At 47.8% G+C, this 19,833-nt stretch overlaps 1 protein-coding gene across 1 annotated transcript in view; it reads right to left on the reverse strand.

Annotated features, from left to right (window-relative positions):
- The window catches only part of SNTB1 (syntrophin beta 1), a 117,972-nt gene extending 98,604 nt beyond the window's left edge, over positions 1–19,368 (reverse strand). The window contains exon 1 of the mRNA XM_075023882.1: positions 18,669–19,368. Within this exon, the coding sequence (XP_074879983.1) occupies positions 18,669–19,194 (526 nt within the window). The 5' untranslated portion in view covers positions 19,195–19,368. The remainder of the gene's footprint in view (positions 1–18,668) is intronic.
- Between the last annotated feature and the right edge of the window lie 465 nt (positions 19,369–19,833).

Genomic DNA, 19,833 nt, shown 5'->3' on the forward strand with positions numbered 1-19,833 from the left:
TGTATTACTTGCAACAAAGATATGTAGCACTTCCTGCTCTTTGGATTGTATCCTGCTCTGCACAAATTCTCTGTCTCCCTCAAAATCCCCAATTCTGGAGAACTACGTAACTGAGTGAGAACTGAGAAATAAAGAACTGTCCTCAGGTTGCAAAGAAAAAGCTGGAAAAACATTATAAGGGAGGGATCTATGTCACATAACTTTAATCACCTAAGAGGTGTAACTAGAAGCCAAGCTAGTATCCCTGTAGTAAGTGAGGAGGGAGAGTGGCATCTCCCAAGGACCACTCAGACTGTTTCTCTCTCTGCTGTCCATCCTGAGAGCAGGGATGCTCAGCATAGCCTAAATGCCTAACATAAGAGGAATCCTCTCTAAAGGTCTGAACACCCCCGAGAAAGGGGAAACCAAAAGCAAAATCACAAGCACCTTTCTCTGCCTATTACCTTCTAATGCTCAGAATTAGAAATCAAGATTTTGGGGATAGCAAAGCTCACTACACAATCAGTAAAAAAGCATAGTATAAAGCCAGCAAAAGGAAGCACTCAAAGATACAAGCAAGTCCATTTTATAAATAAAAAAAAATAAAAAAAGAGGAAAAGGGAGAATGATTTATCCTTTCGACCAAAAGCCCAAACCAATTAGATAATGTTCCTTTAAGAGCAAAGACTGTATCCCATACATTACCCCTCAAAACAAAGTCAAATGCCTTTTTACAGCTTGATGGGAGCCTAGATAAAATTTAATTTCATGTGGCCTCTAGCTCTGCATCCTTGTTAAAACACATTCCCTGTTAGCATATCTCACAATTAGTCAAGAACGTCAAAAATTTAGGAGGTAAAGGGCTCTTTCTTGCACTCTCTGAGTGCTAAAACAATGACGTCCCCTTCATAGCTCCTTTAAAAAAAGAATTAAGCCATTAATATGATAGTTCTTGATAGGAAATTAAAGTCTACATAAAAGCCTGGTCTCCAGTCTGGCTGCAGGATGCTGCCGAGGAGCCCAGCAAGGTCTGAAACTACCAAGACGACAGATTTCTCTGGCAGTTGTAGTACTGGGATGGTATCAGTGGGGCATCTTCCCTCCTGCTCCATGGGATATAATAAACATTGGTGGGTGATGATAGCATCCCAGCCACAATCCAGTCGCACGCTGTGCTGCCTCAGTGCTCCTCCACCCCAGAGGGAAGACCACGCCAGGACCTCACACGCCAAGGTGTCACGACCACATTTCCCCTCTGTTCTTACCTCTACAGCACGAACATCAAAAACCATGACCCAGAAGCGAACATGCCAGCTAACCAGGCCAGAAAAGACATGTTTCGCTTGGCTTTATTTGCTGAAGCCCAGCCCAGACCACAACCACAGAGAAGCAGAGAAGGATCAGCCTGTAACAAGTGAGCCAGAGGAACAAAGAATGGACTTTGTCTCCAGCACGACGCTTTTTCAGCACTTGATTTCTAATCAGTGTTACTAGACATTAATAATACTGCCTAGCCTGGCTGCCAGCCACTGGGGCCACCTCTCACTGTCCATCACCACTGCTACAAATAAAATGACAGAACATTCGGAGATGATGTACTCATTTTCTGTAGGCTCCAGCTTCGTGGCTGCCCACGTCCCAAGCCCGGCCCCATGTCATTAACTGAGGTAGAAGGATCTGGAGCAAAACTAGCAAACACAGAAGTCAGCACACACTCCCTACGCAGCAGGTAGGGTGTGAAAAGAGTGGGCCCTGCTGATGGAAACACTCCACACTTTGCTACACATTAGGTACAGCCTGATGAACCTCAGCAGCTTACAATGCGCCTGGCTGAGTGGTGAGGACAGGCAGCGGGGATCCCCGGTGATGCAGCAGTTGAGCGGTGCTCTGGATAGCAAGGGCTTTTAAATGTCTTCCTCTTCCTCCTCTGATGGGTAACTGAGATAAAGCCAAAGGAGCCATACCAACAACACTGGCAAAGCCCAGAACATCCCACCTCTCTGCTGCTGAAGGTAAGAGGTGCTGCAAGCTACACCATGCCCAGGAAAAACTGAGAATAGCTCTTGGGCCCTGGGAAGTAACTTAAGTTGAACAGAGTTTACTTAGGACTAGTAAAAATAACAAGCACTTGGATAGATGCAGTGTGAGGCATCATACAAACGAAAAGGGCAGAATTAGACTCTACATCAACTCCAGCTCTCCTCCTAAATTTCACGAGGGCACACCTTCCAAAGTAACAAGCAGTGGCAGAGGTTATTACTGGCTTTTGTCATTGCTAACTTGTTTCCACAAGGGCTATTCCTACTAAACACTTGAAGACCTAAGCTGCCAAAAAAAGAAACAACCAGCAGTGGCTTTGCTGGGCACCACTACACCTCTGCACCGCTCGGTGCTCCAGGGCAGCGAAGCAGCTCTGAGCTGCTAACCAGAGGAGAAAACGTCTGCAGAGCAACTTGGGCAATCCTGTGACACAGCTGAAATACCTCACGGCCGATGTTAAACTTTGGCTCATAAAGATTCGAACTGTTTAACTGCCTGCTCGACAGTTCGCTCTGCAGCAGCGTTTTAACGGGGACACAGAGGAGGCACTTGTGTCCCTCCTGCTGATGGACAAGCCGCAAACAGCCGGTCGTGCTGGGTCAGAACCCGTTTTGCCCATTCCCTCGGAAAGAAGAGGGACGTTTGTGCTGGGGACACAAAGGCCGATCTGTTCAGAGCTGGCCGCGGTCCTCCCGCCTGGCTCCCATCGCTAGCCTGACACAGGCTGGCGTCGAAGGGGGAAGGGTAAAAACGCGAGCACTGTCCCATTTCCCAAAGACTGTTCCTAGCAAATGTCACTATTTCAAAATGTTGCACTTTGAGAGTACTTGTGTGTGCGAAGCACTCATGAAAATCTCAACTGTGTAAATTGGAGTTTCATTTGTATATTCAACATTGCCGCTCTTTAAAAGTAAGTTAAACATGGCTACATTTTTTCCAGCAGAAAAAGCTATGATCTGCAAAACAGTTCTTCTCTCCTTGGCAATCGTTACCATTTGCTTGTTTGTTTTGGTGCGGCGTAGCTTGGGAGGGAGGAATGTTAATAAAAACATGAACACTTTTCCTCCTCACCTTGAACGGTGACAGGCTCAACAGCAAGCAGCTTTATATAGTGCAGTCAGCACTCGTGCCCACAGGAAAGGAAAAACAAAATTGTGGGTCTTCATCTTGCGCAGCCTTACCCAAACTTAGCTTCAGTGAAATCAATTAAGACATGTTATGTATGCAAAGGTCATCTTCATATATGTAGTTACAGGATCAGGGCATAGAGAGAGGAGCCTATACACACTGAACTTCAGCCTACACACACACTGCAGAGAGCTGGAGAGGGCGTTCTGCCTGACCTTGCTGCCTGCCCACCCTGCTTCAGCCTGCAAAGCGGAGTACTTTCACCTATTTTCATATATTGTTATTTTCATATATTGTTATTATACAATATTTATTTAAAGGCTGAAGAGACAGTGTGACCTACTTTTGCTTTGCAAGCACTTCCAGGGAGTAACTGTGCACAGGAGCTGTGGAACCAGCCGTGTGGATCCTCTAGCACGAGGCAGCCGTGAGGAAGGCTGGTCTAAGGGGGGCTGCCCGTGCCCCTCACGGCTCAGTCCCCTCCATCGCCTTCCACACTAAACAGGGACGTGGTAGGAGGTGGTTCTGGGACAGAAGCAAACCTCCCCCTGGAACAAGCTGAGACTAACAGGCCCTCTTTTCTCCAGCCTCCTTGGCCGCTGTGGCTCATACGGAGTGTGCTTCGGCAGGACTATTCAGAGGGCTCAGGCTGCGCCACGGCGGTCCTTCAGCCAGAACTGAACCCCAGAGGAGCCGATGCTGGCGGCACTGCAGCTGAAGTGCCTGTCAAATCAGACCCACATTATTTTTTTTTCGTAGCATTTACCAAGGAAATAATGTTCAAAAAGCATGGGGTTATTATTGCAGAGCTGTGTCTCGCTTGACTTTTCTGAGTCAGTTATTATCCTTTAACTAGGTACTCTTCAGGTAATACTCTAAGAGCTTTCTTTGCAACACTCTTCCAAAGCTATGATTACAGGTTTAGAATCAGGGGTTAGTTTCGACTCACTGTATTTTCTAATGATGCCGTATTTAAAAGAGAAAAAAACACAAGGTAATTGGGTTGCATTCCAGGCCTGGAGACCTCAGGGCTCCTGAGCTAGCCCAAATTCTCCCAAGACCTCAGACACAAAATACAGCAGACTTGCAGTTTATGTACCACCTTGTGATGACGCCAGTTCTGTCACTTTTCAATCACGCTTAAACTGCGGTTGCAACTTTGCACCTCTTCAGAGATAAAGAAAACCATCAGGTTTGGCTGTTGGCCAGGTGACCATCAGCAGCTGATGGAGCCTGCCCCGACACAGCGTCCATCCCCAGCAGGGATCTGCCAGGGTTCAAACACACAAAGCAGCCAGCCGGGATAGTCAGCAAGCTACTGTTATGATTATGCAATTACTTGTTCAGCTACAACTGCAGGTTCTCCTGCATAATCTGGCTGATAAAAAGCAAACTTTTTCTGATGTTGCCTCGTATCCTAAACAGTGCAGTGAAAAGCCAGAAAGGAGGAGAATGATATCCAGAAAAAATCAGGGGGGGAGAAGAGCACTGCATTGTTGGGTCAGGGGCAAGACATGCACAGGCTTTGGGCTTGGTGTACTCTGCAAATCCGGAATACCTCTGATGACTGTCACAGTCTGGCATTATACACTGCAATGGCACCGAGGTAGTAGCAAACTCTAATTTCTCCTGGAGAATGATCTATGCATTGACAGTGCTACAGGGAGAGCAGGAGGGCACTTACAAGCCTCCCGTTCAACAGGAAAGAGGTCAAATTTCTGCTGGGTGCAGCTTTTTGGAGAAAACATAACTCTACAAACCAGCCTTCACCTGAAACTACATTTTTGTTGTCTCCAAAAACAATGACTGCTTCCTGCTCCGGTTAAACATTATTTTTAGTGTGTCTCTGCTGTTGCAGAGGTCAGAGCTTAGCTCTGAACAAGAAAGAAAAAAACATCCTTTGGAAAGCTGTTGATACAGTATCTGTCACCCTGGAATTTAAGAGAAACCGAGGAGGTTTGCAGGAGTAACATTTTCATGCTTTCCTAATTTGAGACGAGGACCCATAGCTTAGGCACAGATCCGACTGCGCCGAATTATTCAACCTTTATGATTAGCACTGAACAGTAGATTAAGAAACAACAACTGCTTCATCAATTATTATTGCACAAAATGACTGAACTCGGAGACTGAACTGCTCCCACATCTATTTTACAATGCCTTTGCTCATCAGTCTTTGGGGGAGCGGGAAGGGAGTAGGGACAAGCTGAAAGGGTTGTGGAGGGGGAGTATGGAGTCAGGTTTGGAAAGCACAGTAAAGCAGCATATAACATAGAGCCTCAATTTAGGAACAGGTCTTTTTAGCCACGCAGGAAGCCAGCGAAGTGGCTCCAGTAAGGACCAAAGATCTGTCCATATTATTTTAAAGGAGAATTAATGCAGTAGGTATCAGAGACAGGATAAAGCTGCATCAGCATCTTTTTTTCCCATCAGTGATTTATGTCAATATTGCTTGCTAAAAAATACCCTAATTCCACTGAAATCAATGGGAAAATTCAGGCCAACTTGAAGAGGAGGCGGCTTTCGCTCTCCCACCTTCTGCTCCACGTTCACTCCCCTTTCTTGGCACTCTCTAGCAGGCGGCAGGTTGTCCCCACCAGCCTGGCCATCGCCCGCTCACGGCTGGAGGCTCAGCCAAAATAGCCAGACATGGACAGTGGGGTCCAGGCGGAGAACAGAGACCCTGAGAAAAACCAAAACTGCAGGTGCAGCCTTCTGTGAAGCACTCCAGCAAATGAATCAACCCAGAGACTCCTTCAGTGCAGGTATAATCAAGAGTCTTATTTATTTCCATTTTCATAGAACAATTAACTTAATCTACATACCACTGACAACAAACAAATTCTGTCCTGGATATGAGCAAATGCATGTACAACATGCATGCAAGCTCACGGCATACACTGTATGTATGTACCCACTGGTACCTTGTGCTCATGTAATATTGCTGATAGATATTTATAGCTGTGCCTACACCAGGGCTAGGTCGGCTCTGGCATTAAACAGCAACATTTAAAAGCATTCCTAAACCAACATCAGCCAACACAATAGTGAATAGAAAGAAAGCAAAAGGAAAATAAAGAAACAAAGTAATGCATCGCATATTCCCCTGTAGAGATAATTTCCCACCCTTTATGGTTTCATGAACAGTTCTTGGTTCCTTCATATACATACAGTTCTACACAAAGTTTTTAATACAGCAAAAGCTAAAAAGGTAGTGGGCCAATTTAATTCACTTTGAGGAGATATTAAAATTACACCTAGAAGAGCTATTTTAGGCAAGTTTTAGAGACTCAAGAAGTTTCTTCCTCATTTCCCTCTGTATTTAAGGCTTCTACTGCGAGTTTCACAGCAACAAGGAAGTGTACCCCCAGAACTATGACTAACTGAAATGATCAAATGTAACTGTCTTACAGGAATTCATGTGATATATCACTTGTGACTTCTCCACTGGAAGCGTATCTGTCTTGGCTCATACCAAATATACATCCTTATCCACTTCGTACAATATGCATATTGATAGAAAAGTAACAGAACAAAGTGATTAAGGAGAACAGCATGTCTAAAGTTTCTGAAGAACAGAATAGATACCTGCACTTACAGAAATTAACTACATATTTTAACAAAATGGGAAAAAACTACTGCACTGAGTTGGTCAAAACTTTTTGGCCATGAAAATTTCCTGTTGATAAACGTAAAATGATTGCAAAGATTTTCCACAAGGAGAAGGTACCTTGGGTAATTCTCCGCTATTCCACACAGAAAATTCTACTTAGAAAAGTTTTTAAATGCAAGTTCCAATCAGCCTTTTGAAAGAAAATAGCTTTCTTTTTAAATATAAAATGCCATTTCAAATTAAAATATTGTAAAGATTCCCACAGAAACTTGTGTGTTTTTAAGCCCACCCTTCCTTTCCTCCCTCAAAAACCAAAAGGTATTTGTTCCTCAATATTTTGTTAAGAGAGTGAACCCTGAAACCTTTCTAAGGTCTTAATACTATTTATGCACATAGACAGAAAGCTCTGGCAGCACTTGAATGAAAACTCAAGCATTAAATACTAACCTTTCAAGGTATGCCTAGCAGAAAAGTTCAATATATATGTATGAAACAAGATCAACACAGAATGGTCCTAGCATAGAAGTCCTTACACAGGCAAAGCCCAGAATCAATTTAACTTTATTTTTATTGGATGAAATTTATAATATGACCAGACTCACTATTTATTTCTTCAGAGCTTCACAGACAAAGTGCTGCTCTTTTGATAGTCTATCCCACATGTTTAATAAAATAGATATAACACAGTGAAAGGAAAACATAAAACTGACAGAGGATCATTTTTAGTTTCAGGGATATTTTATACACCATCTCTTAGAACTTCAATTTATGGCTTTCCTTAATGGAGCCTTTCAGGGTTGATTTTAATGTGTTAAGTGGAAATTCCACTAGTTTGTTACTGCAGTGTTTTCTTTATGACCTGCACTCATACATCACTTAGGTCTGGCTGATTTACACAGACAGCCGTTGACTGAATGGACTGGGAACTTTTTAAAACTAGTTGCTTTCACTTGCATTCTTCCTGAATTAAAACGCTGTTTTCTTTTATCGCCTTTCTGGCTGGACAGTTCTCCAGCGTTCCACAAACATGAAGACGACTGAAGTTACTATGAGGTTTTTTTACCTTTTTTAAGGCAGGAATACACATTTCCTCCCCAGGGCTAGACAAGAGCCGCGTCCACAAACATCCCGGCATCAGCCTGCAACCCAACCGCTCCCCCTGCAAAGAAGAGGGCAGCAAAACCCAGGAGGGCAACAGTGGCCTCAAGCAGACTGGCTGTGGCATCTGCAGCACCTTGAGGTTTGTGGGCGGGTTTAAGTATTGCTTGTGTCTCTCCCCGCCAGTGTGCTCAGGACTTCCTCAGCTGTTTGAAGAATTTGAGCTATGTTAACCCTTCGACCAGCCATCTACCTGAGCTTCTGAAATCTAGGTGGATTTAATTTAGGCAAAGCACAGTAATAACACCTGGAGCTCTTCACGAAGAGCCTGCTGCCATCATCCAAGCCACTCCATCTCGAAGCTGGCTCCCTTTCTCTTGCAGTAAGCACATCTTCCTGACTTTATTCGACAGAGCTCACAACCAGCTACATCCCCTGCTCTGGTAGAGGCTTTCCAGGGGTGCAGTGCAGAAAGCCTCTCCATGCCAGGACAGCTCACCATGCTGCCCTCACAGCGTAGAGACCCAGTGGGTAACACAGGCATCAGCTCAGCCTCTGCAGACCTGGCAAAGCCCCAGCAGCCTCAAGTTGGTACAACCATGTTGGCCTAAAGCACGTTTGAAGGTCAAGCCCCAAACAAGGAATGCCTGTTGATGGGGCTGTTCGTTATAGAAGTATGTATATAAATACATCTTAAGGTGTTTGTGCCTAGGTATGTATTTATATGGTAGATAATCCTACAGGAATCCTGCTGGTTCTCTGGAGACACCCCTCCATCCCAGCCACTCATTGCTTAGGGAGAAGGCTGTGTACCAGGAGAGTCTGCCACTGCACGAGACAGGAAAAGTAAGTCAAAAGGGGCAGATAGTTACCAAGGCCAATGTGTTCTTTGGGAAACAATGGTAATTTGGAAGCCTTTTTTTCTGTCCACAGCATACCCCCCCCAAAACAACAACAACCCCCCACCTCACCCCAATCCCACAAAAACAAAAAAACCCATCCCGAAATCAAACAAAAAAAAAGCCACAAAGAATTGAAGCAGTGTGGTGGGTTGACCCTGGCTGGACGCCAGGTGCCCACCAAAGCCACTCTATCAATCATGCCACGCCTGCCTCAGCCAGACAGGGGAGAGAAAATATAACAAAAGGCTCGTGGGTCAAGATAAGTACAGGGAGAGATCACTCACCAATTACTGTCATGGGATAAACAGACTCAACTTGGGGAAAATTAACTTAATTTATTGCGAATCAAACCAGAGTAGGGTAATAAAGAGAAATAAAACCAAATCTCAGAACACCTTCCCTCCACCCCTCCCTTCTTCCTGGGCACAGCTTCACTCCCAGATTCAATACCTACCCCCCAGCGGCACAGGGGGACGGGGAATGGGGTTTACGGTCAGTTCATCACACGTTATCTCTGCCACTTCATCCTCCTCAGGGGCAGGACTCATCACGCTCTTCCCTTACTCCAGCATGGGGTCCCTCCCACGCAAGACAGTCCTCCACAAACTGCTCCAGCGTGGGTCCCCCACAGGGTCACAAGTCCTGCCAGAAAACCTGCTCCAGCATGGGCTCCTCTTTCCATGGATCCACAGGTCCTGCCAGGAGCCTGCTCCAGCGCGGGCTTCCCATGGGGTCACAGCCTCCTTTGGCCATCCCCCTGCTCTGGCGTGGTGTCCTCCCCGGGCTGCAGGTGGAGATCTGCTCCCCCGTGGACCTCCCTGGGCTGCAGGGGGACAGCCTGCCTCACCAGGGTCTTCACCACGGGCTGCAGGGGAATCTCTGCTCCGGCGCCTGAAGCATCTCCTCCCCCTCCTTCTGCACTGACCTGGGGGTCTGCAGGGTTGTTTTGCTCACATATTCTCACTTCTCTCTCCAGCTCCAGTTTCTGTCATGCAGCAACTTTTTTTCCCTTCTTAAATACGTTTTCCCAGAGGCGCTACCACTGTCACTGATGGGCTCAGCCTTGGCCAGCAGCAGGTCCGTCTTGGAGCCGGCTGGAATTGGTTCCATCAGACACAGGGGAAGCTTCTAGCAGCTTCTCACAGAAGCCACCCCTGTAGCCGCCCTGCTACCAAAACATTGCCACGCAAACCCAATACAAGCAGCAAGTATTGAGGGCAAATCTTACTCACCCCATTCCTGGAAAATACTCCTGAACATCCAATAATTAAATCCCTCCTTTGGCTTCACATCAGCAAGAGAAGGATCCCACTGGCTCCTGCCCAGCAAGAGTAAGACCAACGGGAAGCTGCCTGCTATGAGGCAAATCATGTCTGCCACTGCTGTCCTGCCAGCCCCACTACCACCTCTGTCCTTACAGGCTGTTTTGCAGTGACTAAAGCCCAAATTCCAGGATAAACAGATAAACTCCCACTGTCTGAGTTAAAACTATTAGCTTAAGGCAGCCTCATAAGCTAGGTGCTGGATAACACTAAACCTCTCCAGCATCTTCACGCTCACACAGCTGCCTCTTGCTCCCTTGCAGAATCAGAGCCACTGGCAGTTAAAACACACGTGTTAGTATAGTAAATCATCCTGGAAACAGCTATTATTGAAATAACTCAGACAAGAGTGGAGATACGTTATTTCCATGGTATAGCTTTCAATACTCTCTCATAACTACTTGATCATGTTAAAAGCCAAAATAGGTATCGCACCAACAGAATATGCCTATGGCAAATGGAACATAAAGCTTAACTAATGACCCTATTTCCCTGAAAGGGCACGTGAGGCTGATAAATAGTCCCATGAGGTCATGTTATCTGTTGGATCAAATCAGTTAAGTTGTGCCTCCTTTGCCAGAAGAGAATTTATATTCTGAGACTGTCCTTTCTTAAAAAAAAAAAAGTTTTTTAATTTTATTTTTATGTTATGATATGTCCCTAACTTTCAGATACTTGGAGAAAGGATTCTGTTTCTCAGATACCTACACCATACCAGGAATTGACCATTTTTTAGCCTACTATTAAAGTGAACTGAAGCTATTCACACAGATGCACGCACGCACAAGTTACTCATCTGTGTGCTGCCTGAAGCAGACTCACTGTTCAAATACGTGTCATCTTTAGATGAAAACACCCCTGAGCAGTGAGGAATAAACATAGCCACAGCCTTAGTTTCGATGACTTTTAGAGCTGTGCCAACAAGCACGACTTCCAACCGTTCAGCAAAAAGCTGCACAACATTTTTAGAAGAAGTGTGCTGTATGTTAATCATTTCTAATCAGAGACAGTTTCTCCACATCTACTGTTCTGGCTCATTTCCTTACAATTAAGAACTCCATTCTACCCAATTGCTACAATGCAGATTTGCTACTTTGGCAGTGACCTACTCTGTCATGCCCTTAGTATATGTGCAGTGAAAACGGTAACCAGTTCAGTAGTTCAAGTTCTAGACAGGCAAAATTAAAGCCAGACTATAACAGAAGTGTACAGTAGCAGCAGTTGGAAATTCAAGTCTGCCAAAGAGTTATGCAGAAATTATGTGCCTTAATTTAATTTACGTGAAGGAACAAACTTAACCCAACAGCAAGGCAATATCTAGTGGTGAAGCAATCTGAAGGACTAGTCACAGTTGATTAAACCTTTTGTAAGCGAGTTTGTTAACTTACGTTCTGCAGAAAAATATGTTTTGATAGCTAAGTGGATAATGGACAAACCAATTTTGCCTTTTCCCAACTTCTCCTGCAAGCAGAGTTAGGCAAAGAACTTTTGTGTCCTAGTTCATTACTCGGTGTTGCTGGACTCTGAGACATTGAAAGATGTTGGAGGCCATAATTTCAACGAAACTTCTCTCTTCCAGAAGTGCAAGGCACAGAAGGCAGGGCCATCAGCCAACTTTTAAAGCACAGAGACCAAGTTTCATAGAGCAGCTTTCTTGGTCCTGCAAAATAGCAGTTGACAGCCGCTTATTTAAGAGCATGAAGGAGGCTCATCACACACCTTCCAACATGTAGCACGTGTGACAAGTAGCACTCCACACTTCCTGCATACCCTGTAGTTTCTCACAAACTTCTCCAGCCCAAATCAGCCATGCCTCACCTCCAACATCTTCTAACTCCCTTCTTGCAGTGACGCTCCTCAAGGCACATATTGAATACTGCCACTCCCCTGATGTTCCTTCCCATCTCTACAACGAGCTTTGTGCCCCTGCCAAAACAGACTATTTATTCCTACTATTCAGAGTGCTAGCTCTTTCCTAATCCGCCACAACAGTACGATGCTCTCCCTGATTGCTCTAAGTGCAGATGTCCTGGCAAAGACCCTTAGCACAGACACAGCTTATGCTGACAGCAGTATTTTTCTCTGCTCGACATAGTTTAAGGTTTGGAGAGGTGACATGGCTGAGCCAAGCAAAGCTCACTTCACACCAGCTACAGCTGCTGTAGTGACACCAACGGGAGGTCGGGAGGCGGTAAGAGAGATGAATCTCGCTCACCTCCACCCACCACATCAAGGCCAGCAAAACTCACAAACCCTATATAATAAATAGTTAAAAGACTTTTTCCGTGTTCTAGAAACACCGCTAGCATCCCTTCTTCACCAACTATTTTTCTGAGATGCTTGAAGAAATTTTCAGGCTTGGAAAGCCTGAGTCTCCCATGCAGTACTGGGACAGCTTTGTTCCCATCATATTTTGTTCATTTATGTATGCTGTTGCTCTCTTGAACTACTGTTTCCTCCAATTTCCCTTCTACTGAAGTAGCTGTACCAATTCTAACAAGTAGCCATGGCAACATAATCTTGCAGAATAAAGTACAAAATAATCCTATGATCAGAAATCTAAATTAGAAAAATGGAATGGAAATAATGTGTTCTTAAAGCCTGGAAGTGACCACTGGAACAGATTACAAATTGATATGGTAAACTCTCCAACACTTACAAACCCTGAATGCACACAAATGCAGTCAAATTTACCAATAAATTACTACCAGGAGAAGCTTCACACCATGTGTTATAAAAACAGTGAGATTAAGAAATTAAAAAACCCATAAAATCGTTCCCAACCTATACCTGAAACCACCAACCTATTGGGATCAGCACCTGTACTGGGCTGTCCCAAATCCAAACTCTGATTTGAATTACAGAGACTCCTCACCAGCTCCCTCGGGACAGACATGCAGCGAGTGTTTCTGACCCAAACCCAGTGGGTGGCAGGGATGGGGAGAGGCCAGTGCCGCTAGCCATCACCTGTGTGAAAATGCCTTCCTGGGCGGGTGGGACTAGCCTTCAGTGAAAACGCACCTGCCATGGCATAATTAAGATACAAACACTGTTTCATTAACTATAGCAAAAGCCTTTGGCTTTCAATTTTACTTTGTGTAATGGTTTAAAGATTCTTCAAAGAGTTATACCAAGTTTTCCATTTAATTTTCCACAAAGGAATCACTGCTGGGATTTTTAAAAATGCTTTTTTTTTCTAATGATACCTAACATGTAGACTCTGTATGCGCAATTGAATCCCAGATCCCTAGACATATTTAATCTTCTAAGCACCCTTAAGGAGCTGGTACTAAGTCCTAAGGAAGAATGATTTCCAAGGCAGGGGTGTTGAGGGGGAACCCTGCACTTGGTCACATAAATCCAGGAATGTGTTGCCCACAACTGCTTTATTTTCTTTACAGTAACTGAGAAAGAGGACTTGTACCAGATTTGCTGCAAAGAGGATGTACTGATTCTTATCTGTGAAAGCTGATACAGACTGTCTGGACTGCTAAATTAGCCTGTAATCTAATCTAATCAATGAAAGACACATCAAGTGCTCCTAAGCTTCCCCATCAGCTGTAGGCAGCTGAAACAATCAAAACTGAGATTCTCGGGGACTGCTTAGACCTGGTATTCTTGAGAATAAGATGCTCCTTTCCCTTTCAATTTCACTTTCAAACTGATGTGTGCCAAGGGCAGCTACACAGGCTATGAAATGCAGTATAGCCCCGAAATCCAAAGCATTCCCCTAACTGTGTATTTGCAAAAAAATGCAAAAAAATTGGAAAAAAAAAGAAAAAAAGAAAAAAAAAAATAGAGTGTTTTCTCCATAGGTTTACTGGAAGTGTAAGGAATAACTAAGCATACAATTCGCAATCACTGAGATTTATAGCCCTGACTGTAGTAAGTAGTTACATCACGTAGGCACTTATTAAGTGCCCTGTGCCTTGTTTTTCCCCTACAACTTGCAACACTTTCTTGGATAAATACTGTATTTTGTTAACCCCCAGAAATCTCCTGTGCCACTACTTTACTGAAAGAAACACAAAAACACAGATAAGATAGATAGAAAAATACAGCCAACAAGTAGCCCATGCCTATTTTGCACTATTTCAACATGTAATTCATACAGGCAGAATTGCTTTGCTTCGTCCAAAGACAATTTTAAAAGGGTAGGAAGGGGAGAATTCTTACAATTCTAACAGAAATACTGCTTGGAAAATAATACATGTTACTACAGTACAGACTACACCATGTTTACTCTTACATTGCTTTAATGCTGTGGATTACTCCCAAGAAGGCTACAGAAAATGACCATAGCCTACTGTCCATATGCTAAAATTCACTAAGCAGGGGGCTGCCTCTCTGTGGGAAACTTCTGCAAACCCAGAGAGGCTGCGAGAACCACTTCTCAGGGGAGCTGTAACCCCTACCTTGCGACTGTGTTAGCTTAACTGAGAATCACTTAAAACCAGTAAGAAACTAGCAACACTAAGAAGATGTTCCTTCTCCCACTGCGTACCTGCCACCATCATCATCAGAAGCTCATCTGTACACTCTTAACAAGTTAGGAAGTGATGCAATCTAAAAAAATATCATGCAGCTAGCTAGCAAAAAATACACTAATGTGGTTTGTTTTTTTTTCTCCACATCCAAAACCGGTATCGTGCAGAGAGGTCCTGTCTGACATGAGTGCAGACTACTTCAGTTTTTCATTGAGAATACAAGTGAAGTACAACCGGCTGGGTTACAGAGCATGCCAAGGGACTGCTCTCATCTAGGATGCTCCGATAAAAACAAACACCTTTTGTGTCTTGAGAGTCACTTGAATGTAATGTGCCTCACACAGCACAAGAGGGGCTGCTTGATCTTCCAAAGTGCTTATTTAAGAAGACCCAATTTAACAGAACCACAGGGAAATTATATGTACAAACAATAGCTGTCATGACAATTTTAGCTGCCTTCCACGCCTGCAGATATATACTGTACAAGGAGGCTGTTCTCTCTCTCACGTAGGGAGATTCTTTGCGCTTCTGAACGCTGGCAAGAAGCTCAGTCTTGATGTGCTGAACACCTGAGAAGCCATCCAGGGCCGACAAGCCCAATGCTAGCGCTTCCCCTGGCCCTGCTCCCTGCCTGCTTTGCTCCCCTGCACCCACGCCCAAGCTGTGATGGAAAGCTCACAGGAAATTAAACCCTGCAGGCAGAAGAGGTCCATCCCTGCAGATAAGGAGAAAGCAGGATTTCTTAGGGCTCAAGTCCTTCCTCACCATCACCTCCTTCTCCTCTTGAACCTTGTGCCTTACAGCTCCTCCTGTAACAGTGTTGCCTGTTGCCTTATTTCCCTTCCATTTATCAAATCCTACCTGCTTTCAAGGCACCCTGGCCACCCCCACACATCAGACCTGTGCGAAGGAATTGATTTGTACAACTTTAGCTTAGTAGCTGGACTGCAACAGACTGATGCCCTTCAGGGTAGAAAATGAGAGGACAGAACAACCCAGGACACCTATTAAATTTGTTAGAGTGGCACCTCTCCCACCCGGCTTTACAGCTGTACCACCCCACACCAGGACAGCTACTGCAGCTAGGCCACCCCTAGCCCTTCAGCAAATAATTTCCATTTTTACCAGCTCACAGCCGGTATCAGTGCAGCAAGTGTTAAAATGAAGCGTCACCCCATCCCTTCTCCTCTTCGCAGACCTTCCACTTCCCGTCACCCACCCCAGTGCCAGCCCTGCCACCCACACAGGGTGCAGAGGGCCGGGGAGGGATTTTCCACCCCCCTCCTCCCCCCAGAGGAATGCAGGAGAGACCACAGTTTAGTGCTGAGCTGGGAAATGCCTCATTTCACTGAGCAGGCAATTTTAGGAAGGACACTATATAACAGACGGGCTCCAGCACTCCGACGTTGGGTATATTCAGCCATACTGACCACATCTTCACTGCTGATAACCTCTAAGAAATAGTCAACCGTAAGACCCTTTCCAGGAACGCACAACGCATCGGGCAATACCCACAGCGCTGTTGCACTGTGAAATATGCCTCTCACGCTTTGCACCTTGCCATGCCTTTGCAAATTCAGCTTTCCTGGTCTGGAAGTCACAAGCAAGTCTCAGAATCTCCCTGAAAACACAGATGTTACATTTTGCCCCTGGCAACACATGCTGGCATTGCTCTGTTAATTGGAGAAAGATCCTAGAGAGGAGCTGCACAGGGGTCTTGTCCTGCCCCAGCGCAGGCTGCTTTTTGCAATACATAACTCTCTAAGAAGTCAGGAAATGGCAAATTCCTATTGTCTGGAAGGAAAGGAAAATCAAGGCTCTCCCTCCTTTATTTTAAAGGGAAAAAAACCTTTTGGATTTTCCTTCCTTTAGTAATAAAAGGACTGTTTTAGACTGTGCTGCTGAAGAAAGAGCTTCAAAGTGGGAAACTGAATCGCAGAGAATTGTTTTAAACTGCCTGTTTACACAAGCCATTCATGTAGAGAGGTTCCCCGCTGAAGGAGTAGCGCCTCCCGGGGCAATGCTGGGGCCAAGTCTCATTTTGGTTACTCCACTGAAATAGCAAGAGAAAGGCAGGACAAAATACTGAGTTCAGTGTCAGAATATTTTAACTCTACATAGGGATGACTCCTGAAATACGCTCTCGATTTAGAAATTACGAATTCAATCGCGGAAACAACCACTAAGCCACGTCAGCCTTCACGGAGCAAAGAAACGCAAGAAAATAGCTGCAACGACGATAGGAGTGGAGAGAAGGAGGGTGCTAAGTCCACGCTGAAACAGCTTCATCTTAGCTCCTACCGGGAGGAAGGCTGAGGTTTTTTTAGGACTCGCACAGCCGAGCGTGTTCAGGTGCTGTTACTGCAGGCACTACATAGAGGGAGGGAGACTGTTGCAAGCGCTATGTACATTACTCATTAGATCACACCAAAGGTCAGCCACTGCCTGGCCTGCACCCCAGGAAGCCCTTAAACTGCGTAAACCAAGCAGTAACAGAATTTAGATGCAACAGCCTCAATTCAGACCTCAGAGAGAAGTTCGTATTAAGACTTCACGGGTATCTTTCGCAAGCGCTTCGGCTGCAGTGAGGGAGGACGAGATGCAGTTTGGTCCTGCGAGCAGCGTGGGGCACGCAGGGAGGGGAGACGCAATTGCCCTCAGCTTCTTAAATCGTCACGGGGCACTAGTCACGGGGCACTAACTCCTTCGCAGTTTTCACTGTCGTGTGGACACCACCAAACGGTTTCTCAGTATGCGCTACTGCAGATGACATTTTCTCACCTTCCCTCCCCTTCAAACTTTTTCTGTAACTTTATGCTATAGTTGGTTGCTCATGGCTGATCCTCAGCGGCACCTCCTAACAGGCAGCAGCACCTCCTTTGCTCCTCAGAGTAAGCACCAAGAAGACGCACGTGAAAAAATGTGTGGTACCGAAAGGGCTACAGGCACAACGAGGTGGAAGCGCCCGTGGCTCGGGGGAAGGCGACGGCACAGAGGAAGAAGGCGCAGCAGCATGCCTCGAATGCCACTGACCTCCGGTTAAATGAACTTTGGGGCAAATATGTAATCACTTTATCAAACACACACCAAGGGCATTTCTGTTCATTCTCTCAGGTGGAGCGAGTAAATGAGTCCTTGTGAGGAGACAAGGATTGAACGCCTGTGAACGCCTCTCTCCTCACGAACTCGCTGTCCCGGGGAACCTGGCTCTGCTTCTGCTCACGGTCTCCCCAAGGTCCGACCCGTGCTGGGGGCAAACCCTCCCTCCGTGTCTCCTCCATGCACACCACGTCTGCTCCTTACTCCGGGCTCGGTTTCTAAGGCAGTACACTTCTTACAAAACTGTTTCGGTCACCCTTGAGAAAGGAAACGAAAGCCGCTGCTTCGCGGGGATGGTTAATGTGTCAGTGAGGCACCGCCAGCTTCGTTCAAGCGTCTTTTTCCCCCTCTTCCCTAGTCGGGAGTGGGGTGGTGGAAGGGAGGGACAAGGAAGAATTGGACAGCTGGAGGTTTCGGGCATTTCGAGCTGGCTCGGGAAAAGTCCCCCGAGCCCTTCGCTTACGCCCGAGGGGGCTCCTTTACTCCTTTAACCCCTCCTCTCCCGGCACCCAGCGCCCCCCCCCCCCGCCCCTTTCTAGGGCTGAAAAGCCGCGAAAACGTCCAGGCGGCAGATCCTGAAGATCCCTCTCCCCGGCGGGGGCGGGCCAGGCTCCCAGCGTAAGCCCTCAGCCGCGGAGCCGACGGGGCTGCGGGGGGCTCCGGCGGCCGCCCACGGACGGGGCTGCGGGGGGGCTCCGGCGGCTGCCGGCAGGACGGCAAATTCCAGCCCCTCTCCCCCGCAGCCCGCCCGTCCCTTCCCGAGGGGCCACGGCCGCAAGGCACACGCCGTCGGGAGTCGCGGCGCGGCAATAAACTCTCCCCGCCGGAAAGCCGCCCGGAGGAGCGGTACGAGAAGCACGGGGGGCACCTCTTCGCCCCCCCCCAGCCCCCGGCCGGGCTCCGCCGCCTCTCCGGCAGCCCAGCCGACCCGCCCCGAAGCCTCCCGCTCCGGGGCGTGCTGACGGCCGGGCTGTTCCCCCCCCAGTCCCCCGGCCCCTACCTTCCAGCAGCACCTCCTTGCCGGCCCGCTTGAGCGCCTGCACCGCCTCGTCGTGGGTGGCATCCCGCAGGTCGGTGCCGTTGACGGCCAGGATGGCATCGCCCACGTAGAGGGCCTGGGTCTGGTCGGCCGCCAGCCCCTTGAAGATCTTGCTGATGAGGATGGGCATCTTGTTCTCCTTGCCCCCCTTGATGCTGATGCCCAGCCCGCCCAGCTCCTGCTTCAGCACCTTCACGCACCGCTTCTTGTTGGAGACGGCCTCGGGCACCTGCTCGGGGGGGTCGGTGAAGGCGGTGCGCACCGCCGCCGCCCCCCCGCCGCCCTCGGCCCCGCGGCACGCCGCCCCATCGCCGCCCAGGCCGTTATGGGCCGCGCCGTCGGGGCGCTCCTCGCCGCTCAGCACCAGCGCCTCGCCGCCCAAGTTGGCCAGCACTTTGTGCCAGCGCTCCCGCACCAAAACTTCCAGCCAGCCGCTGCGCTGCGCCCGGCCGCCCCCGCCGCCGCCGCCCGCCGCCGCTACCGCCATCTTAGGAGCATGCTGGAAGCGCCGAGTGACGGCACCCCCGGCACGGCACGGCGCGGCGCGGCGGCAACCGGACTTCAGCCGGGGGGCGGCGAGCTCCCGGCGCGGCGGGGTGGGGCGAGGAGCCGCGGCCGCCCCCCCGGGGCCGCGCCGGGGCGGGCGCACCTGGCGGCGCCGCCCGCTGCCGCCGCGCCTCGGGGTGGGTGGGCGGGTGGGTGCGTGGTGTGCGGCCGGGGGGTCCCGCCCCTCCCACGGACACATCGCGGGGACCCTCTTCGAGCCGAGGGGGGGGTGGCGTTCGGCGCCGAAAGGGACCCGCCGGCGGCTGCCGTCTGCGCTTGCCGCGGTGTCGCGGGGAGGCGAAGGAAACCGGCGGCGGAGAAGCGCTAACGAAAGCGCAACTTGGCTTTTCCCAGAGGCGTTTTTACGAGGTGGATTAGAACTCAAGAGGTGGCACAGAGGTAGTTACAGTTCGGCTGTGTGAAAGTGGAATCCAAGCTGTTTCACGGCTTTGGAGGATGAAGGGGGCAAGTGATCGTCATGGGTACTTTGGCACGTTTGGAAACTGTTTTCTTTGCCCTTTGATTACAAATTTTTAAGGCCCGTGGAGGCCACCTTGCCCATTTTGCAGTTTTTCCCACG

Source organism: Buteo buteo, chromosome 3 (genome assembly GCF_964188355.1).
Source record: "Buteo buteo chromosome 3, bButBut1.hap1.1, whole genome shotgun sequence".
NCBI lineage: Eukaryota > Metazoa > Chordata > Aves > Accipitriformes > Accipitridae > Buteo > Buteo buteo.